This window comes from Accipiter gentilis, chromosome 29 (assembly GCF_929443795.1).
Source record: "Accipiter gentilis chromosome 29, bAccGen1.1, whole genome shotgun sequence".
Classification (NCBI taxonomy): domain Eukaryota; kingdom Metazoa; phylum Chordata; class Aves; order Accipitriformes; family Accipitridae; genus Astur; species Astur gentilis.
The window spans coordinates 19,682,032-19,703,500 of record NC_064908.1 but is presented as its reverse complement, the minus strand read 5'-3'; the positions used below and the strand labels follow the sequence as shown (position 1 = coordinate 19,703,500).

General features: G+C 37.8%; 1 protein-coding gene across 6 annotated transcripts in view; it reads left to right on the top strand.

The window, feature by feature from the left end:
* The window catches only part of DENND1A (DENN domain containing 1A), a 217,968-nt gene that overhangs the window by 187,402 nt on the left and 9,097 nt on the right, over positions 1-21,469 (top strand). For 4 of the 6 annotated variants that reach the window (XM_049833165.1, XM_049833161.1, XM_049833162.1 and 1 more), the window contains 2 exons: positions 7,325-7,384; positions 11,974-12,062. In XM_049833165.1, the coding sequence (XP_049689122.1) occupies positions 7,325-7,384; positions 11,974-12,062 (149 nt within the window). The remainder of the gene's footprint in view (positions 1-7,324; positions 7,385-11,973; positions 12,063-21,469) is intronic. The other 2 variants (XM_049833164.1, XM_049833160.1) reach the window with 1 other exon arrangement.

Sequence of the window (21,469 nt, the reverse complement as noted above, 5' to 3'; positions counted from 1 at the left end):
AGTGTTTAATTGTGGCAATCTCTGCCCCTTTCATAAATTCTTGGCACAGCTATAGGCAGCGCTACATTTTTGCCAGATTCATTCTACCTTACCAATCTACAGATATGGCTTGAAGAATGAGGCATCCCTTAAAACATACAGATTATTTTTATCACAGGACCCAGCAGATTTCTGTTGAAGTATTTCAGAGTGTAAATTAAAAATATATGCTGTAAAGCATACACTGTTCTTGTCATCCCAGTTTGTGAGCTGTACATATGGGAGTATGTAAAAAGTACTGTGTGCGCTGTGCAGGGATCTGGATGGATAATAAAACAGCTGCATCATAGATTCCATCTGCTTTCTGTACTGAATCTTTTTAGGTACCATACATTTTTCAGTGTTGTTATTTTCTCCGTGGTTTTTTTTTTTGGTTGTTTTTTTTTAATTGAGTGTTCAGTTCAGGTCCAGTATATTCTTCCAAAGTCAGCACTTCGGATCTTTTGCAGCATGATGTTTTTGAGCATGGCATATTCAGGACAGTGCATTGCTATCCCATGTCTGATTGTCTTTAAAACATACTAGCAGTTTTTAAACCAGTCCTGAATGAAATTAAGATATTCGTATAGAAAAGCTTTGCTTTGGAAATTATTGGAAACACCCCTCACTACTAGGAGAAGGAGAAACACTTCTTTCTATATGTACTGACAAACCAGTTTTCATCTAGTTGTGTTTCCTTTATGCATTTTTTTCTGGTTGCACTTGTTGCTGCACATGAAATAGCACCTCTAATTTACTCATAAAGGCTCTGTTTTGATTACCACTTTAAAAAAAAACTCAACAGACATCTGCAATTAGTTTGAGATAGTATTCTGTTCACAAGCTGTTACCTTGCAGAACAAAAATTATCTTTTTGTAGTGTTTTCTCTAGTTTAAAAAAAAACCGAAATAGCTGTATTGTGCAAGTTAGTTGGATTTATAATAGCTACTTTATGAGATGTGGGATCTATAATTTTTAAATCATATTTTTACAGTGTAAAAGTAACATTTTTCTTCCTCCAGCATCTCATAGCTTAAAATCACTTGTCTGATAATTAGTAAAACAGTGCCAGATCTGCAGTCATAAAATTGGCTTTCTGCAAATTTTCTGTCTTGTTGCTTCAGAAATATTTAGAACAAGACAATTAAGAAAATATCTAGAGTAAAAACGTGTGCTGGTAAACAGCTATTGGTAAGAAAGTGCTAATTTAGACATTTCTCCCCTTCATAGAAAAAAACTAAAGTATATACATTTAGGAACATACCTAGAATAGCATTTAGCAGCTTTTAGCTATGTAGTCATGTGCTGTTTTGTACCCGTTCCTTCTTACAGCACAGGTAATTAAGTTGATATTCCAACACAGCTTCCCCTACTGACCTTTTAGAAACAACGTGTTTTGCTGCATTAACAAATTAACTTCAAATCAGTGGCTTTTCCAGTAAATATGGTCTTCATATAGTTTAAATATACTTGCTTATCCCATTCTGGTGACAGATACTAACATCAACATTAAAAATAAAGCTTTGGTAAAGGGCAAATAACTGTTACCTCCTGGCGGACCTCCACGTCAGTTACTCCTCACTGCCCTTTGCCTATTCTTTTCTATGCTTCGCTGATTTAAACCATACTGTTTCCCTATCCGTATTTAATGGAGAGAACATGCTGCTGTGAATATATAGTTTTGTCTTATCATTCTATTCAGATCTCTTTAGGGTTCAGAAATGTGGTATGTGGTGCAATACATACAAGACCTCAAAATGAACTTTATTTCTGGTAGCACTTAGTGGATAAGATAAATTTGAATCTGAGTGTTGGATTTGACTGTGTTGTTACAAGTACTGAGGTCATAGTTCTGAGAGTTAACATGATGCCTATTTAAAAGTCCAAGAGAAGCAAAAGTTTCTATACCTTTAATCTTTTCCCAAAGCAGCATTTGTATGTGTCTTTATTGTGGAAACACATAGAATTATTTTTGATCAGAGATGAAAGCTTAATCATATGTGATATTTAAATCTCAGCTGGAAAAAATAATCCAGTGACAGGATCAGGATAAGGATATGAAAGCATTAGCCCCTGCAAAGGAGTAGTTCATTGTTACTGAGTAGATCTGCCTGTAAACATCACTCAAAGAAAACTGCCTCTGTTTAATCAGTAGCATCAGAAATGTCTGATAGAGAGGCCCTTTGTGTACAAATGCCAATGGACTATGTGTTCTCCTGCTTTACCAAACCCCTTTCTTCACTCCAGTTTTTGTAGTTAAGTCAGCCACTGTGTGCAGTTTAGTATTAACCTTATCCCCCGTAGGTCTGGACTGTGGGACAAGTTGGTTTCCTGCAGCTCAGTGCATGGGTATAAAGAGCCTGCCTTAGTCCAGCTCTTAGGAGGATTGTGTAACTTCTGAGACTGCCTGCACTATTCTGGGAGCAGATGTAGTTTATGCATGCACTGCTCCTAGATCTAAGCATCCTTGAAAATGAAACCTCAGCATTTGTCTTTCTGCTTGTTCAGAAAGCACTGTTGGGATCTCATTTTAGGAGGGTATTTGGCTGAGTTATAACTCCTCTCCCTCGCTAGACCTGCTCCCCCAACCCCCCAGTTTGTCATAGCATTAGATGCACTCTGTGTGCTGACCTGCATATAAACAGAACCCTAATATGAGAGAAATCCCACCTCTGGTATGTACACCAAATAACTGCTGCTAGATTTTGCATCAGGAACATATGTCTGTAAAACCGTTCTCTTCAGATCGTTTTTGTGTGGTAGTTTGCTTATTTGCCTGGAAGTCCTACCGTCTTCTCCTCACCTGAGTCTGCATTTCAGCTTGAAACTCTTGGCTTATATATAAATATATAGGGTAATTTTTATTTTCACTTGCATAGAATTAAAATGGTACTTGCACAAAATGTGCCCTAGCATGTGCTTGTTCTATCCTTGGGCAAACTAGAGCATGCTGTCTGAAATCTTCCTATGATCTAGAGAAAGAAGAAAAGTTCTTCCCTTTCCTTCCCTCCTTCCTTCCTTTTCCATCTAAATGAATTCTGCATCACAGAACCTTCACCAAAAATGAGCCAGTTGAGACTTCTGCTGGAATGTATCAATGCTGCTTCTTGTGTAGGCTCACCTTGTGTATCATGTGTCTTATCCAGTATCTTGCCACTTGCAAAGTACCAGCTTTTCTGGAGGAGAAACAAGAAACTTTTCAGTAGATAGATGCAGAATTTTAACTGCTGTCTGAGGAAAGCTTCTCAAGATGCTGATGCAACAGATGACAGTGAAAAAGCAGCTATCCATCCTTTCTTTCGCTGGCAAGTCTTGAAGCAAGGTCATGAATTTGAATGATGATTTTTTTTTTTTTCTAGGGTAGATCCATAAGGAGTTTAGATTATGACTCTTCAAAGCTATGGATTTATCAGTAAATTGTGGCTGGACTGAATTCCACCTGGAATTTAAGATGTCAGTCTGTCTGGCATTGATTTGTCATGTGATAACTTCAGTAAGAGGAGAGGAGTGTTCAGTCACTGAAAAGATAAGTTTGGAAGAGCAGCAAAATGAATCAATGCTGATACCAATAGAAAGCTTAGTAAACAGGAGAATGCTGGGAAGAGGTGACTGCAGGTATGACGTTACATTTGAGCTTATGGTTTGAGATTGTGTTAAAAAAAGTCTGTGTGAATTACAAATAATTAAGTAGAGAAATACTTTTTTAAAAAAATGTCAATTTCACAATCCCCAAATAAAATGGAAGCTGAGGTAACCTCAGTAAGCGTAAACTCCTGCGTATATCATAAACCTTGAGAAATTCTGTCTTTAGTATTCCTTGGTTATGGAGTAATTAAATGAGAATCACAGCTCGTATAAAGAGAGTTTTTGACACTCTTGAAATGAGAGGACGTTGAAACACTTGAAATGAGAGGAAAATTGAAAGCAATATGGGCTTACACCATCACTCAGAGACCAAAAGGAAAAAAAATACATGTATATATAGTTTTGAGTTCTAGGCCAACATGATGATGATTTAAGGTCTGACTTGTAGTTCTTGGACAATTAAGACTAGCAGGAGTACAGTATTAGCACTGTGTGTGATTTGTCAGCAGGCAAGGAGTATGCAATGAGATGGTGGTCCTATTAAACTCCTCCATGTTGTACTGGAATATCTAATAGTCTTACTCCTTTGTGTACTCTCTAACTTGTATATGGATATTCTTCAGTTCATATTAGTAGTTCAGCTGAAAAGGGTACCAATATTGGTGACTCTTTTAACACAAAGCATAGTTTTCAGATACCCCCAAATATCTAAAACTTGATTTTATTGCCACTGTCTAATCAGTGATGTGGCAGATAATTAACAAAGCCTGTAACACATTTTCTCAGAAAAATATTCTTCCTCCAGCGAGTATGTGGGTGGGTGAGGACAGTTCAGCTGTACATGTCCTTACAGTGACTATAATCAATGTATTGATCATCTCACTGGGAGGTAATCCTCAGCTACTGAGTTGTCTGTCTGTCTGTCTGTCTTGCTTTGTCGGACTTTTTTCAGAAGCTTTAATACTACTGCCATTGGTTTATCAGCTAATACTGTTGGTGCGACAGTCTTGCAGTGTTTCCTCAAAAATTATCCTGGCTTTTGCTGTAGAAAGGAAAAACTGATTCCCAAACCACAGAAGACACTGCTAGGCATGGATTTAGGAAAATACTTAGATTTCCCACTTAAATAACCTACTTGAGAATTTTCTAATGTAGAAATGTTCACAATTTCTAGGTAAGTAAAAAAGAAAAAACGACAAAGGGAAGTATATATGCAGGAGGCATAAAAAATTTGAAAAAATAGATGAATACTAATTTTGTCTTGTTTTTCTGCTTCATCAATACTTAGCCTAAGTTGTAGGTAGTAAGTGAATGTCTTTTAAGTAACTAGAAAAGTGCAAGTTTCAGATTTTTGAGCTGTTCCATTATGCTTCTGAAACAATGGAAAATAAGTATGCTATGTTACATAACAGAAGTTAAATATATTTTAAGATTGTGCTCTCAGCCCGAGCAGATAACATGGGAAGATACACAGCAGCATAACTCAGCTTCTGTGACTGAATTGAGTAATATAAGGTACAGGAGAGAAACAGTTCAGTAACGCTAATGGCAGCCACCTCAGCTCGCCACCCTGTCATTTCTCTTTGTTCTCTTTGTTTTCATACTTGCTTTCTTGGAAAATACAGAGGGAAGCTATCACATGGAATAATTCTGGCCTCAGCTCTCTCCATCCCAAGTGTCCTTTTTTTTTTTTTCTGCACCCACCGCGAAAAGCTGAGCCAAGTACATGTGTGCAGTCTGGCACTCCTTCATTGACAGCACAAGTAAGGAGAAACGAACCAATGGTGCAGAAGTATAATTTAATGGCAAATTTGAAAGAAAAGTCTTAACAGATGTAGGAAGAGAATGTAAATGGTATGAAAAAGGATAGGCTGGAGTTGTACTGTTACTTGGTGTGAGGGTAGTTGAGAGAGAATGTCTGTCCATCTAGAATAAAGACTATGCTAGTAAGAAGTGAAGAACTGCTGAGATATGAATCTGGAATCTTTTTTGGAGAGAAATACAGTAATCTGCATAAGCTTTCTTTTTCTGCCTGAAGAAGCTGACTCCCACTGCCAGTTCCTATTCCTTCTCTGTACGGCTGATGGATTTTTGTCTGTGGAAGGCACCGTGGGCTGGGGACAGTGATGCAGTCATTGTCGCTGTCGGGTCGAGCAGGTGTTCAGAGACATTCCCATGCAGTCCTCACTGGGGGCTCTGCTTCTCTCTTCAACTGCTAATACATGTACACAAGCTGCCACAGAAAGGACATTAACTGTGATCTTGTTCTCAATATTGAAGTTGTACTTTAGGGGTGGTTTTATTCAGAATCTCGTTAATTGTCAGTGGATTCCTTGTCTAACAAACTATACCTTAAGATGCCATCTGTGTGAGGAGAGTCATGCTGCTAGCTCAGGCAAAAGCAACTGGACTGGAGTAGCTCTAGTGCTGTTACAAAGCAATGAGTTGGCCAACTGTTAATTTAAAAACTGAAACACCAAAATAGGCATCTTAATGCACTGTTCTGTCTTCATTAGAACTGTTGCTGATGGGGCTTTTCATTTTCTTTACAATGACAGTACATGCTTTGCTCTGGGCAATGCATTTAAGCCTTGATCCAGTACAGTGCCTAAACATGTGCTCGTATTTAGGTGTATGAAAAGTTTACTTGACTTAGGGTTTTTTCCCATGCTCTTAAATGTCTTTACCGGTTTGAGGCCTTTACTGTAAGTTTTCACAAGCACTAAAATCACTCTTGAAATTTGTTGTGGTTTAACTCCAGCTAGCAGCTAAGCACCACACAGCCACTCTCTCACTCACCCCCAGCAGGATGGGGGGAAGAGAATTGGAAGGATAAAAGTGAGAAAACTCATGGGTTGAGATAAGAACAGTTTAATAATTGGAAAAAAAAAATATTGTAATGAAAAGGAAAATAAGAAAAGGAGAGAATTAAAACCCAAGTGATGCAAATGAAAACAATTGCTCATCACCAACTGACCGATGCCCAGCCAGTCCCTGGGCAGTGACCTCCCGGCCAACCTTCCCTCTAGTTTTATTGCTCAGCATGATGTCCCTATGGTATGGCACATCCCTTAGGTCAGTTGGGATCAGCTCTCCTGGCTGTGTCCCCTCCCAACTTCTTGTGCCCCACCAGCCTCCTCGCTGGTGGGGTGGGGTGAGGAGCAGAAAAGGCCTTCACCCTGTGTAAGCAGTAACAAACATCCCTGTTTTAGCAACACTGTTTCCAGCACAAATCCAAAACATAGCACCATACTAGCTACTGGGAAGAAAATTAACTCAACCCCAGCCAAAACCAGTACAAGATTTTAGTGGAAGCTTTTTTGAATATCTTGCTTTGCAGGATTCTTTCCATTTGCATAAATGTTGTCTAGAACACATGGACGTAGAGGTCCAAGAATCCACCTTGAGTGTCTTTGTTGTCTCAGTAATTTTGGATGATCTGGTGTGGAGTGGTCATTGTGCTACCTTTAGTTTAACATAAGCTATGTTAAGCCTACATCAACAGGCAGATATAGCTACCTTTACTATTCTGGCACTTTTTATGTTATGAGATTTGTCACTGTTCGCGGGGGAGGGGGAAGAGAAAAAAAAGTTGCATTTGGTGAGGTGAGTATGAAGCTAAGGTAAATCATGTGTTGTCATCCACTCATACTGCTTTTGCCACAAAATCAGAGGTGTTTTCATGTAGGTGACTTTAATTTAGTTTCCACTTTGATACAGCAGCAAAGACTCCGTCCACCTCGGCCACCGCCTCCAAAGATACAGCGTTCATCTAGGCCCGTGAGTAGTTGGTAGTTTTGTTTCACTGCCACAGCTTAACACTGCCTGAATTACGCTCTTAGTAGCATTACTAAACCTTGGTAGTTTGGATTGTCAAACTTTGCAAAAAAGCAACGTGTGACTTACGCTCCTAAACTCCCTTCTCTCCTGTGGCACAGCCCTGGGACCTGCATTTATTCTGCTTTTCTTTGATGAGTTCTGCAGCTTTCAGTGGGTTCTGCAGGTAACTGATGCAGCTGTTTCAACATTTGTTTTTACTTTTGTGGTGATTTCTTAAACAAAAGGTCTTGCTAGGTTGGCATAAGTTTTTAGCCAGTGAGCTTTTGAAGACTTGCACTAAACTCAAATATGAAAGGAAGCAGAATTCAGTAGAGAAAGTATTTATTGTCTGCAAGTTATCCTTTAAATTAATTTGGGATGCTTAATTTTTCTCCATGGAATAAATGAGTGAATACACATGAAGAAAGCGAAGTCTGTATTTGGGTGGTAGAACATCAGTACCACATTATGGATGACTTACATATATACTTCATGTTAATTTAAAATGCAAGCTGGGACTCTGTGTAATTACGTAGTATAAAAAATGTAGGCACAGCATGTTGGCCAGAAGAAGTGACTCTTCCATAGAAGAATTACACAGAAATTATTCTCGGTGCAATACCTGTACTGTATTACACAGGGATACCTTACCTCAGCAGTTTTTCATTCCAAACACTAACTGTAGGACAATTGTTGTATATTAACTATGCCAGATGGCTTTAAAACTGGAGACTGTGCTGGATCTGCACCAGTGATTTATTTTTTTTGTTGTTGTTGGTTTTTTTGTTTGTTTGTTTGGTTTTTAGTAGTACAGGAAAGTGATGTCAGTTTAGACAGGGTGTTGTTTTTTGCAACAGCCTTGGAAGATACTCATTTCTATTTGGGATTTTTGCTTTATGAATATAATTTCCCCAAAAGACAAATACATCTTACTCCTTGCTTCCTTATACATACATGTATGTGCATAAGAAAGGGATATGCAAGTTTTCAAATCTAATCTTGCTAAAACTTGTTAAAAATGTGTTTTGGATGAGCAGGCAACTGGTTAACAAGTGCACTTGGGTGTGTGCTAACTTTTGATCTTCGGTGCATGTTCCTATGTTACATTGCAATAGCATGTGTTTCTTTTCCTCCCTCTTTTTAACTCTGGGTGTTAAGCTTAACAGAGTCATTTTTGTGGATTCCTGCTCTGAAGATTTCTGTTTTCTATGTTTAAAAGGTAGCATTAACTATGCTTATATGTGTTCTCTTAAATGTAATGGGTATGGGAAACCCTTCCAGATACATTACACTAGGATCGAACCTTTCATGGTAGTACGGAGTTCCCATAGTTCTTCATAGCCCTCTTGGTTTGTGTTTGGCAGGTGTATGAGGACACATTGTGATTACTCTGTACAAAAGTTTCTGAACAGTATTGTTCAGATTGAGTAATTATTACATCCAAGTCTTGCTAAGACTGTTTAATCTCCCAGCTGTAGTGCATTAATAGTCCTCACTATAATGTGTTTACGTCAACTGTCTTTGCTCCCAATGTGATTGATAAAAGGTTGGAAATGTAATAATAAAAGCTCCTGTTGCATTCATCTAGCTGTGTCAGTAAGTGGAACAGAAATGCTTCATTCATCAAGAGGAAATTCAAGATAAATATAAATGATTATAATCACTCCCCAAAAATATGCTTGTACCAAATATACATAAATTTGTTGTTGTTCAGAACTGTTATTTGGCTTTTAATAGTTGAAACACATTTTTGTGTGTGTAAATAATACTTTGTGCAGGCTGCTTTTTCCCCTCTCTTAGTCTTGACATATATTACAGCGGTGGGTATTGGCAAGTAATTTATCCGAGCCTTTTACAGCAAGCACTGAAAGAGGAGACCAGGTCCCTATGCTCTTCCAACCAAGTCCACATAATACCAGAATTCCTGAGAAGTACTTACTGCTTTCAAGATATATCTGTTATGAGGAGGAATCCATGGGCACTAGTCCTTGCAATATGAGTCATTACTAATAATAAAAACAAAAACACAGACCAAAGAAAGGTTAAGGAAGCAGAACAGATATGGTCTTTACATTCTGCTGTTTTGGAAATGAGTTGTGGTGGTATTATGAAAAAGAGAGGGTTGCTATAATTAATAGAGATCTGTTTGGATTAATGGTGGCTGTTTGGAAACTTCATTCAATTAGAAAAAGTTAAAATATAATAATTATGCATAAAGTTGGTGGGGACAGTAATAAGCACATTTAACCCTTCTGTACTGGATGGTTACCTTTATTCTTTTGGCTGTGTGCTTATGTAATTTCATTAAAGAATTTATACTTTTGCATTTGATAAGCATTTAACCTTGCCTATTTGGCTACATAAAGCTCAAAATCCAGCAAGGAATTGGCTTGATTCCTGGCATTTCCCTGCAGTCCCCCATGAACAATGCTCTAAATCCTACTTAGCATGTCACCCTGCACTTTACTGGTCTGGTGACCCCCTGGAGCCATCCAAAACTCTCATCTCTCTCCCTCATCACCATCACTCCCCCAGGGTACCACCCAAAAGGTGAAAGTGTTCACAGCATGATGACAAGCCAGCTTTACACATCATCTTCCAGCTCAGATTTAATTAAACAGGTTTCTTTCTTCCTCTCTTTTCCTCCTTCTCCTTCTTGCTCTCTTCCCCAATTCCTCTTGCTTCTCCCCCCCCCTCTCTTGCACGCACTCGCTCTCTCTTGGTCTCTCTCTCTCTGTTTTATCAACCCTAATGAAGCAGTAGTCTTCATCGATCCTGCTGATTGCCAGCCCATTCCTTTTGTTTGTTGGCACCGAGCCATTCAGCCGCACTCTGACAGCTCAGCTCGTCTAATTAGCTCTGTTGTTCTTTTCCCCATGTTTCACCACGTTGCAAGTTCAGTTGAAGTTGCCACAAACTTAATCCTTCCATTCCTGCCATAAATTCACATTCTTAAGCTGTCTTTATTGTAGAGAGGAGCAGCCTTGTGTGGGGACTGATCTTCAAGACCTTAACATCTGACCTTTTATAAGTCCTTTTTCCTAAGAAATAGTGGCAATACATCTCTGGATTTCTTCATCATATCTGCTGTACGCCATTTCCTTTGAAATGAAAATTCAATACAATAATCCTGATACTGTCTTCTGCATACCGTTGTGTAGTACAGAAACACTACACGCAATTCAGTGGCTTTTTCCTGGCAAGAAAATTTGAGGTTTGCATGCTGGGGTGGTGGTGGGGAACCAGAAACACCCCACCCCCCAACAAATAATTTAAAAAAAAAAAAAAAAAGCCAACAAAAACTCGCAGAGGTAGGGGAAAATCTGCATCTATTCTGTCACTGCAAACAAATTTATTAGTTATCCAAAGAGCACTTAGGTTGTAGGCCTTTAACAGCTTCCTTTATATTATGGTTATTAAGGGAGCTCAAGCTCAAGGTGGTCAGAAGTTGAGTTATATTCCCAACTTTATTTGAGGGCTTTGGGGATTTCTGTTGAAACTAGCATTCAGCTTAGCCAACAAATCAGAGTCCATTTCGGGTAAGGTAGTACTTTCTTAACAAAAAATGGAAAGCTTGTTTGTACAGCCTGACCCTGATGCTGCAAATGTTTATTCCCACATTTGACTCAAAGGGTAAGTTCGTCAACAGGATTACTCACTAGTATAGGGAGGGACATGCATAAACTTTGCTTATGTGGAGATCGCGTGTGCTTATTCCTTTCCTTGAAGTACAACTTGTTTGCTTGTGGAGTTAATGTAAGTAAATTAAGCTAATGTTCAGAAATCTAGAAGCTGATGGATATGTTATTTAAGATTGGATTGGCAGCAACATTGTCTTCCACAGAAAAGCTTTGGATTTTACTACAGACAGCAAAAGATACATATAACATTAGGGCTGACAATTATAATATCTGTGGCAAGGGTTTCTGTTCAGCTGCTGAAAGGAAGCAAATTTTTAATGAAGAATGAGCTATGTTTTTCATGTTATAACATTTATTCTAAGTACAAATTTTTCAGTGCTCCCTTACACAGAAGTCTTCACTTGAGAAGTTGGGTTCCTATGAACAAGAGGACAAAAGAATCATGATGTCAGAGCTGAACTCCACTTTCCAGTATAATGTACAGCAACACGCAGGATTTTCCAATTTTATTCTATCAACTAACTGTATAAGGGGAAGCTCACATTTAGGGAATCTTTTATCAGAAATTTAGCCTGTACCAAACAGGACAGTAGAACAAATTTTCATTGCTTTGCTAATAGCTAACAGTCAGTGACAAGCATATATGTTTCATTTGCTATTTGAAAACTTGGGGGGTTTTTGTCCTTAAATAGGTTGTGGGTCCCTGTAGTTTATATTTATACTTTATATTCATTTGTATATCTGTATTCATTTGTAACATTGTTGTGGCACAAAAAGACATTTAAAAGCAATTCTGAATGGAAGATACCTCTAAGATAACAGTGGTTATGCATATTTGGTTGTTACGTCTGTTGCTTGATCAACTTGAAGTATTTGATGAAATGGCTTCTATGTGTGTGTATGTAATAGGTTCGCCCACCAAGACCTCATGTTGTTAAGAGACCCAAGAGCAATATTGCTGTGGAAGGCCGAAGGACTTCAGTTTCTAGTCCAGAACAGTAAGTACTTTGCCGCTTTGCTTCTCTCTGGTTGCGTCAACAAGCTGCATTCAGAACTGGAACTAGCCAAAGGAGAAATTAAAACATGCTACAGATCAAAGTAATTTTTTAACCAACAAAAAATTTGTTTTTTTAATTTTTTGAACATTTTAGAGGGAGCGTGAAAAGCAAGAAACCAAAGTTTACTTATTGGAAAATTCTAGTTTGCCAAGTTAGACATAATCTGATCAGCCTGTTTAGTGAAAGTTTTCAGGTTTTAGGGGTTTGTTCATTTCGTTGTTTTATTTTGAACTATTTTTTGAACTATGTTTAAATGAAATTGTTAGCCACATCCCTGCAAATCCACTGTTCTTGCCAGGCTTTACCTTGAAGATATAGAATTGTTTGGTTTATAGTGATGGCTGTAAGGGTTGTGTCTTGTGCTTGTTAGAGTCCCACTAACAGGAGGTCTGTAATGAGCTCTATAGTGAAGACTTCTAGAGCTTAACTGTCTTGCATAGTACTAGCAAATGTTCATCTCTCTAGATTTGACTATGAAGTAAACAGGGGTAACATTCCAAATAAGTTGTACTGCTGTAGCCTACTGCTCGTGTATAAAACGTGTTGTTTTCCAACATCTCTCTTGTTCATATGAACAGTATATTCTGTTACCTTGGATAAATTTTTTTAGATAGTTTCATGAATGTCACATATTAAAGTACTTTTTACAAAGATGACAATACTGTGTGTTGTTGCAGATACTCTTAACAACAGGCCATCAAGTGAAAACCTAAGGAGAGAATGGATATATTGAACCTTACAAACGTAGCCCAAAAGACACTATTGTGTGTAAATATACCTGTAAGCTGCATGAATATCCATTTTGGATTTAAAATTATTTGGATTCTTTTGAGTGTAGCTACTTCAACTGTTCAGAAGTACAAAAGATTCCACAGCACTAAGTTCTGATTGGATACAGAGGCTGGTATTAGCTGCACTTCTTAAGGGTCCTAGTAAGCAGGTTTCCTCCTCTCAGTTCAGAATTTGGGAAGCTTAAGTACTGTGCATTTTGCCTGGGGCGGTTGATCTTAGAAGGCGGCATTGTGAAAAATGTGGCTAGAGTAGGGACAGACCTACTTGGCACTCCAGACGAAACAACCGAGCAGTGAGGTAAAAACAGCAGGCAACAGAGCCAGTATACATATTCAAAGTCGTGGCGAGATTAAACTGGTATTCCCCCCGTGTGAAGCATCTTTGATGCTGCGCTTGAACACTGAGCGGGGTAGTATTTTCCAAGTGTCCAGTGTTGTGGCAGTGCAGCCTTAGCATGGGAAGTCACACTGGAACTGCTCACAGACTAAAAGCAAAAGACTCGGGGGCCACAAGATGGTTGCGCTTATCTAATCTGTCACAGAGATTTCCTTGTAATTCATCTCTACCTGCACCACAAAGTAATTGCTTATGTTGTAGCCACTTTGCATTATTTGTTTGTGTCCCAGCCTGTGGTGGCTTTATTGTCAGTAAAGTGAAATGCTTCAGCTGATGCCCAAGATTACAGGATATTTGTTGTATCTGAAGATACTAAAATCCCATAAAAAGAAAAAAGGTTGGTTTCTTTAAACAAACCTTTTTCCTACATGTGTACCCGTTCCTTGTCACCACTGTTTATGAGGGAAAAAGAGATGGAGATTGCCCCCCCACCTGTCCAAAGTTAAGTGCGTGGCTAGCTTTTTTCCGGCCACTCTAGGAATGGGGGGATATTCTGGCTTTTAGGTAAAATGAATGGTCACCTTTAAATTCTACAGGATTATTTATCCATTTTGTAGTGGAATTTGGTTGCCCTCTTGTGGAGTAGATTGCAAATCCTGCAAAAGGGCTTGTGCTGATACAGGGTGGTAGCTGTCCCTGCACAAAGATTATAGGAATTTTTAAAATAAAAGTTTTTTTCTTAATATGTAGTATGATGACTCACTGCACGTAGGTGAAGGAAATTGAGTCAATTTAACCATTATGTGTGTTTCATATGAAGGATTCTGCAGTTTTGGATTCAAAAGCTTCCTGACATTCCAGTGTGGCTTACTGCTAACATGCATTTTCAATTCCTGCCAGTATCAGAACAGAAATAAACATAAACATGAATGATATTTATACTAAAGCTAGTAATATATTGAATTACAATTATTATTTTACTTGGTTTTAATTTATTGCTGTTAATTTTAGTGAGTAAAAACTAATTGTAAATGATGAAAATCATTTTGTGGAAATGATTGACAATAATCTATGAAAGATAATGAAGAAGCTTTGTAGCTATAAACTGACTTATTTTTCTTCATGAGCATTTTACTGATAGAATTTTCCATCTTTTAAATGTGGAAGAAACCCAGGTAATGTTGCTAATATGACTGACACTTGCTATACGGTACCAGTTGTGGTCTCTTCCTGATGTTTCACAGCTTTAGTATTTTATCCAGTTCAAATGCAGTGTCACAGCAGGATCTGATTATTTTCATTCTTTCCTGTCACCAGCTTCAGGTGGCAAAACAAACTTTGACATAACTACTTCCAGACAGTTAATTGTAGAATATTGCACTCAACTAGATCTCCTGTAAGGTGTCTGGTTAGAGTGTTTTAATAAAAACAAGTTGGGGCAGTGGGAGAGACGGGAAATACAACATGCAACGATGATGAGACTGATACTACAGTTGTGATTTCAGAAGCACAAATGGAAGAAATATCTAACCTTGTACTTAAAGCCCAAATAAATGGCTTCCCTAAGAAATAACATCAGGTGAATGCCTTTGAAAGAGGTAGTGACTCAGTAATCCCGACCTTTTTCCTTACTATTTATCTCAAAATGACATGTTGAATAAAGGAAAAAGATTTTTTTTAAATAGTAATTAAAGATAGGATTTTCATGACTTTTTCCACAAACTTTCTTTTTTCTGACCCAGTAAGAAAGAATCTTCCTATGTTGTTCTGAATGAAAATATAAAGCCAGGTGTTGTCTCTTTAAAAGAAAATGACATTGTTTTCTCTCTCTTGGATAATACTAAAATGAATGAAAACACCACAACATATATTTTCACTCGTGTTACTTGGTAGTGTTGGAGTACCCTTATTGCAGATCAGAGGAGATTCCATGAAAGCAGCACTGAGAGAGTGCTTTTCTTAAACTAAACTTTACCAAAATATTTAGCTTAATTGCACTGGTTCCAAAACTAATTATTAGCCAGTTATTTTTTTCAGGTACTCATGTGTGGGATATGTTTGTGAGGAGGAGCTTCTGTTCAATGAGGAGTTTCTTTCTATATGTAAAACTGACCGTAACTTTTTGGTCTTGAATGACTGCATGAAGGCATCAGAGACATTTCCCAGCATATCTGACTCATTAGCTCCAACTGTGACTTTTGCATCCTCCTTCCAGCTGGTGGAGACAGGATCCTCGGGGCAGTGTGCCACTAACCCAAGCCTGACTCCCAGTGAACTCATTTCACGGGGCAGCCTCTTTCCCCTTTGTAATGTTGCATGTCATCTCTGAAAAGTAAACCATTATGTAGACATCTGTTCAGTTGTTATATTTATTAAGGCATTTCTTATGATATTAGGAAATTTGTATCATCAGTTACATGAGTTAATTTTTTTTAATGCATATAAAAGAAAAACATTGTTTTGGAGGTGTATGTGCTCATTTTCTAATCAGTCTTCAATTAAAACACAGGAGGACAGGAGCAGCAACTTCAAAGAACACCCCAGATTATTGCTAATGTCTGTTGTTAAACCATCATATTTAGAAGAGCTGGTGGAAGAACTGTTGTTTCCCCTATCAAAATTTTCAGTGAATTCTTTTTCTATTTCAATAGACATTGGGAGTTTTTTTGCAATTTTATCAATAATTCAAGGTTTGTAATGTTTATGATTCTTAAAATTTTCTCATTAAATCTAAAATGTATGATTTTTAAAAAAAAACTTTTTTAGTTATAAGGTAACAGGAAGGGTTTGTAGATGAGAGCTCAGAAAATGCTGGATTACCACCGGGGGCAATCCTAGTCATCCGGGACATGCCTCCTTAAACACAAATCAGTTCACAGAAATAAGACATTGCATTTTTAACAGATAGGCAGTTTTTTGAGAGCTCTCTTTTACACCACAGCAAGATCTCCTATTAAATGTAGAATAGGCTTCCAGAGTGCTCTAGAATCTGTCTTCTCTAAGTACCGACTTGCTGGTTTCCAGGGCATGCAGGGTGGGAGGAAATTAAAATAGGAAATCAGAGGGTCAGGCTCACAATTAACAGCATGTCAAAAGGCTCTTGGGCTGGCTAAACCCATGTCAGTGCTGCAGCAGTTCATTATGGCTTTCCAGAAGTCGTGTAGGACTTAGTAGAGAAGCTAATGGCTTTCCCTTATATCAGATGAATGAAAATAGGATGCCGTGCAATAGTGGGTTATTACACTGAATTTAGTATGAAGTCAGCATGATGGCTGTGTTGAATGATACAGGCTCATAAAGCACATTAAATTCCAGTGGTTGTAACCAGGTTCTCGGAGCTCTGCCACACAGATTTTGCATATGGTAAAGGTTTTCCATGGCATCGCTGCAAGCAAGGATCTCTATTTGGGAAGAAGGCTAAAAGCCAGCAAGAGCCTATATGAACAAGGATGGCTGGAATCAAAAAGAAAATACTGCAGGCTGCAGCAGACAAGACTCGCTGTGTGAGCTTTGGTTTCTCTACCTTGGGAAAATTGGAGTAGGGGAAGCTAGATGCAATGAAGATGGTGCCAAGAAGAAAGCAGGTGCCCAGCAAAGGGGAAAGAAATGTATGGAGAGAAGTCAGGTTTTGTCGCAGGCCTAGCCAAACAAGAACTGTTGCACAAGGCAGGCAGGGCTGCCCTTTGGCAGTGCCGGTCCTTCCTGGCTGTCCCACCTTTCTAGTATGGTGGTTTAAAAGAAACTGTAATTTGGGGGCCTAATTTCTGCTGTCTGCTTTGGAGTGAACCTACCGAATGTATGCAGCTTGCCTTTGTAAAGGGATGTGGTAGCTGCAAGGGAAATTGGTGAATGAATCCTTAGTACCGAGTAATAGGACAAAAATGTGTAACGACTTTGCAGAATCTTGCATCTAGATCTGTCAGCACAGGCAGAGGTGTCATCCAGCTTGTTCCCGCTTTAAATTCTTTGTTAGTATTTCCAGCTCTCTGGAAAATTTGTAAAAAAGTTCATAAAAACTATAAAACAATTAATTACTTGCCTTTATTGGGTGTAGTGATCACAAGCTGTTGTTTTTGTTACCTGGTTGGATGACTTGTGGTATTAATTTTTTTGTTGTTTGAATTTAAAATATCCTTTATGCTAATGTTTTTGTTTTTCTGGAAATATTCTGCTCCTATGAACATTCACAGTATACGAAGTGACACTTTAAAAATCAAATAGATATTTTAATGTTTTTGTTAGTTCACACTCGGGTCTACTGCGTATTCAGAATATGCAGGAAGGAATTCCAGTGATAGGTCTGTGCTTTGTTCAGATTGAATAGTTACTAGGTAATCCCCTCAGTCCCAAGTCTCCTATTTCATACTGGCAAGAAAAAGCCCATGCATCCAAATCCCTCATTCTCTTCATTTTACTGTCTAAGAGGGACAAATTCCTTAATTCCCTAGAGCTGCTGTATAGCTATTATTTAAAAAAAATATATTAATAAAAAAAAATCCTCCCTCAAATTTGGGAAGCCCTTTTTAGGAGAATAATGACAAGTCCATACCACCGCTTTGTACCATAATCTCTCTAATCAGAAAAAAAGCAACACAGTTAATAAAAAAAGCACAAAAAATTAATTTTCTTATAACCAAAATATCTTTTAAAATTATTACAGAATTCTCCTTATTAATTCCCATATCCTGAACTCACATTTTCTGTATGTATTTTTTCTATCTCAAGTACATTTAGGTGTCAATTAAATTTGAAATATCTACATTTGTCAGCATTTCATTTTTGGCCAGTGTGATGTGCTGCTGATTTGTCCATGCATCCTGACACATGAAAAAAGCTCCTGAGATGCAGATCTTCCTCATTAAAAAAGAAACCCATACTACCATAATGGTACGCAGAGCCATGGAGCGCATCCCCAGCTTTATTGCGCTGTGTTTCTGACATGATATTTAAAAAGGAACAGCCACGGCTGTCAGTACTGTCATATGCTAGTGCTAACCGAAGACATGTTAAACTAAACATTAGAAAGAGATCAGCAAGTCATCTGCATGGTAACTCAGCTAAGAGATTAGGTAGGCAGGAGCTGGTGCAGTCATGTGGAGATGATGAGGGTTGTAGCTGTGACGGACACATCCTTTTTTCCCTGGAAGACTGCAGCAGTGCCTGCCTTGTAGCCAGGCTTGCTGTGACCTGCCTTTTCAGAGACAGCTCTTTGTGTATGAAATTCTAGCAAGTGGTGGGTGGCAGACTGCAGGAGAGTTGCCGAATTGGGTTAATGAGGGAATAGGCACTTTTTTTGGATTCTACTGCCTCAAGCGAATAAAAAAAAAATGTAAACTTGGACAATTTTAGATTGTTCATCCCTTATCTTGGACCAAAATCTCTTACAGAGCACACCAACAATGAAACTTAAGTGCTTTCTTTTTTCTAATTATGAGATCCCACTTTCATTTAAGGAGTCTTGCCACAGCGATGAACCTGGTGCATATTAACTTCCTATGTATTTAATCTTACTTGCACTGAGCTGCACTGAAGTGCAACTGATGATCTAGCCAACAAGATCCTATCTTATTTCTTCATAGTCTGTTCCCAGTTTATTTCATAGCTGCACAGACACAATGCATTTGAATTCAGCATAGTCTGAAGGCAAACAAAAGGTATCAGAGGCAGTGCTTTAAGGGCAGCTGCACCAAAACATTTCTTATATGCAGTTACCAAACATTTAGTGCATCAGCAAGATATGTGGAAATTCAATATCGCTCTTTATTTCTGGAAATAATTTTAGATTTTCTGAAATCTTGTTAAATGGTAATTTACTCTCCTAACACAAAAAGACATGTATGTAAGTTCAAAAACGAAATATTTTTAAAGTATCTTTAATTTCTGATTTATTTTAGGTCGAGCCTTTTGTTAATGTAAATTGAAATTTTTGGATAATAGTCACTCTCTTTAAAAAAAAAAAGAGGGGGGGTATTAAAAAAATGTTATAGCAAATTTTTCCTAATGCAGTGGCACCACCTCACTTTCCCTAGATGCCTATTATAGCAGAAGAGGGGAAAAGAACAGCTATGCAACAGCTTTAATTGGAGTACCACAGACTATGATTTAACACTATCAGCTGCATCCACTGCCACCACTGTTTTAGACTTTTTATTAATTAGCTCTGACCTGATTGTGAATAAACATTTATTCACAGTGGCAGCTCGGGCCGTCTTGAGCTGTCGGTTGCAGTGGCCAACTTCTTTTTTTCTGACCTAATCTTTTAGACTGATTTTCATAACTTTATTATATAGTTATTTAGTGATTGAGACAAAAGAACTAAACGAGTGAAGGCTGATTATGCATTCAAGTGCCACTAGAGGTAGTTTGTTAGTATGTCTATACTATAAAGGCAACAAATCAAATTCTTTCTTCTTCTATCCATGCTTTTGGTCCTGTTCCAATTTCAGCATATCCTCATCTTATCTATAATGCACATAGTGGTGTGATATATTTGCATTGCTCTGCGATGTCTACAGGATCAGGACCTATCCTTTGTTCCACATTATGAGCCTGATTCTGCTTACACTGAAATAACAAATTTTATTCTGGACCTCAGTAGTAGGAAAATTAGGCTCCCGTCTCAATTGTGTATGGCTTTGTGTCATTCACGATGTATGTTTTGATTCACTACAGTAACTAGGATGTTATCAGTGATATGTGGTTTATAAAATGAAGATGTTTGGGAAGAGATCTCATTTGGATGGCTAGAAACAATGTTTGGTTTTATGATCCTAGTGATTTCTTTTCCATTGTTACAGTGATGTGGGGAAGAAAAAAGAGCCCTGTAAATGGTGCTCTCTAGCAACATCTATCAGTGTTCATCAGCCTGTTGTTTGGTCTGGAAGACATATAAAGGTGGTTTATAATGACACTGAAAAGAGGTTTTCTTGTTTGTTTTTCTTTCATTTCCACTCATGCACACTTAGATATGCCAGAACGCAAATGAAATGGGGAGAATAAATAAGAAACAATAAATAACTGTTAAAAATTGAGTATATGGGGTTTTGTAAGTGCATATAGTTTTGGTGGCTCTGCACAATGTTGTCCTTGAGTTTTAGTAGATTGAAAAGCACTGGACTATGGTGTAGAGGCCTCTGATTAGTACTGGTAACTCTGGATTTGCTTTTACTGCTTTCAGTTACTTGTGAAGCATTTGTCTTAATATTTAATTTGTGAGAATATATTTTCTATAAACTCTTTTGCCATCCAGAGCTTAAGTGTTTCAGAGGGGAATGAACAATGGCACTTGCTTCATACTTTACTGAAGATCAGGATATTTTAGCATTACAAATGAGGCAATATTTGCTATTAATTTCTTCATACTCTTCATTCCAGTGTATTTCTGCTTAAGTACCCTGCTCCTGTACTCTTACCTCTTCTACTAAAGCTGATAGTGCATTTAATTGTTGAAAGCAGTGATAGCCACTTCTGAATTTGCTCCAGTGGAAACAGTCAATCTTAGAAGCTTCTGCTTTATGCAGAAAGGAGTAATTTACTGGGTTTTTGGTTAAAATGAAGTGAAGCAACTGATAGCTACAATAAATAATAGAAAAAAAAATTCATAAATTCAGCAAACTTAAAAATATTTTTCTTTTATCCACCAATCAGTGTATGTTTGCCCAGACATGGGTAATGCATAGTTAGTTTTACATTCACTAAAAATTTAGGTATTGTCTTCATTAGGTACAAGAGCAAATCCTGGAGATCTGACCTCTGTGTAAAAAATAAAGATGTCTAATATGTGCTTGTCAAAAGTCTGGTGAAATGTTTTTGGTGGTGGTTGCTTTTTGTTGTTTTGGGTATTTTGGTTTGGTTTGGTTTTGATGTGGGGGTTTTTTTTTTTGTTTGGTTTTTTTTGTTTGGTTGGTTGGTTTTAATTACAGCTGAAGTGTGTTTCCAGAGGCACTTCTGATTTTAAGAAATTTTCATTTGGAAGGTTTTTTGTTCCAGGCCTCTGATAACAAATTCATAGATTGATAGTTAGTGTCCCATGATGCAGGAGAAATTAGCTTGAGTGCTTTTTCTGCCAGACTTTGAAAGTAGTTAACCACTGAGGAAAGAAACATATACACCTTACTTGACAAACAGCATTTCATATAAATCCTTGGACAGTTTTGTTTTTATTCTAGTGTGAAGCAATTTCAGATCTCAAAAAAAGATACAAGTAGGAATTGTTGCCC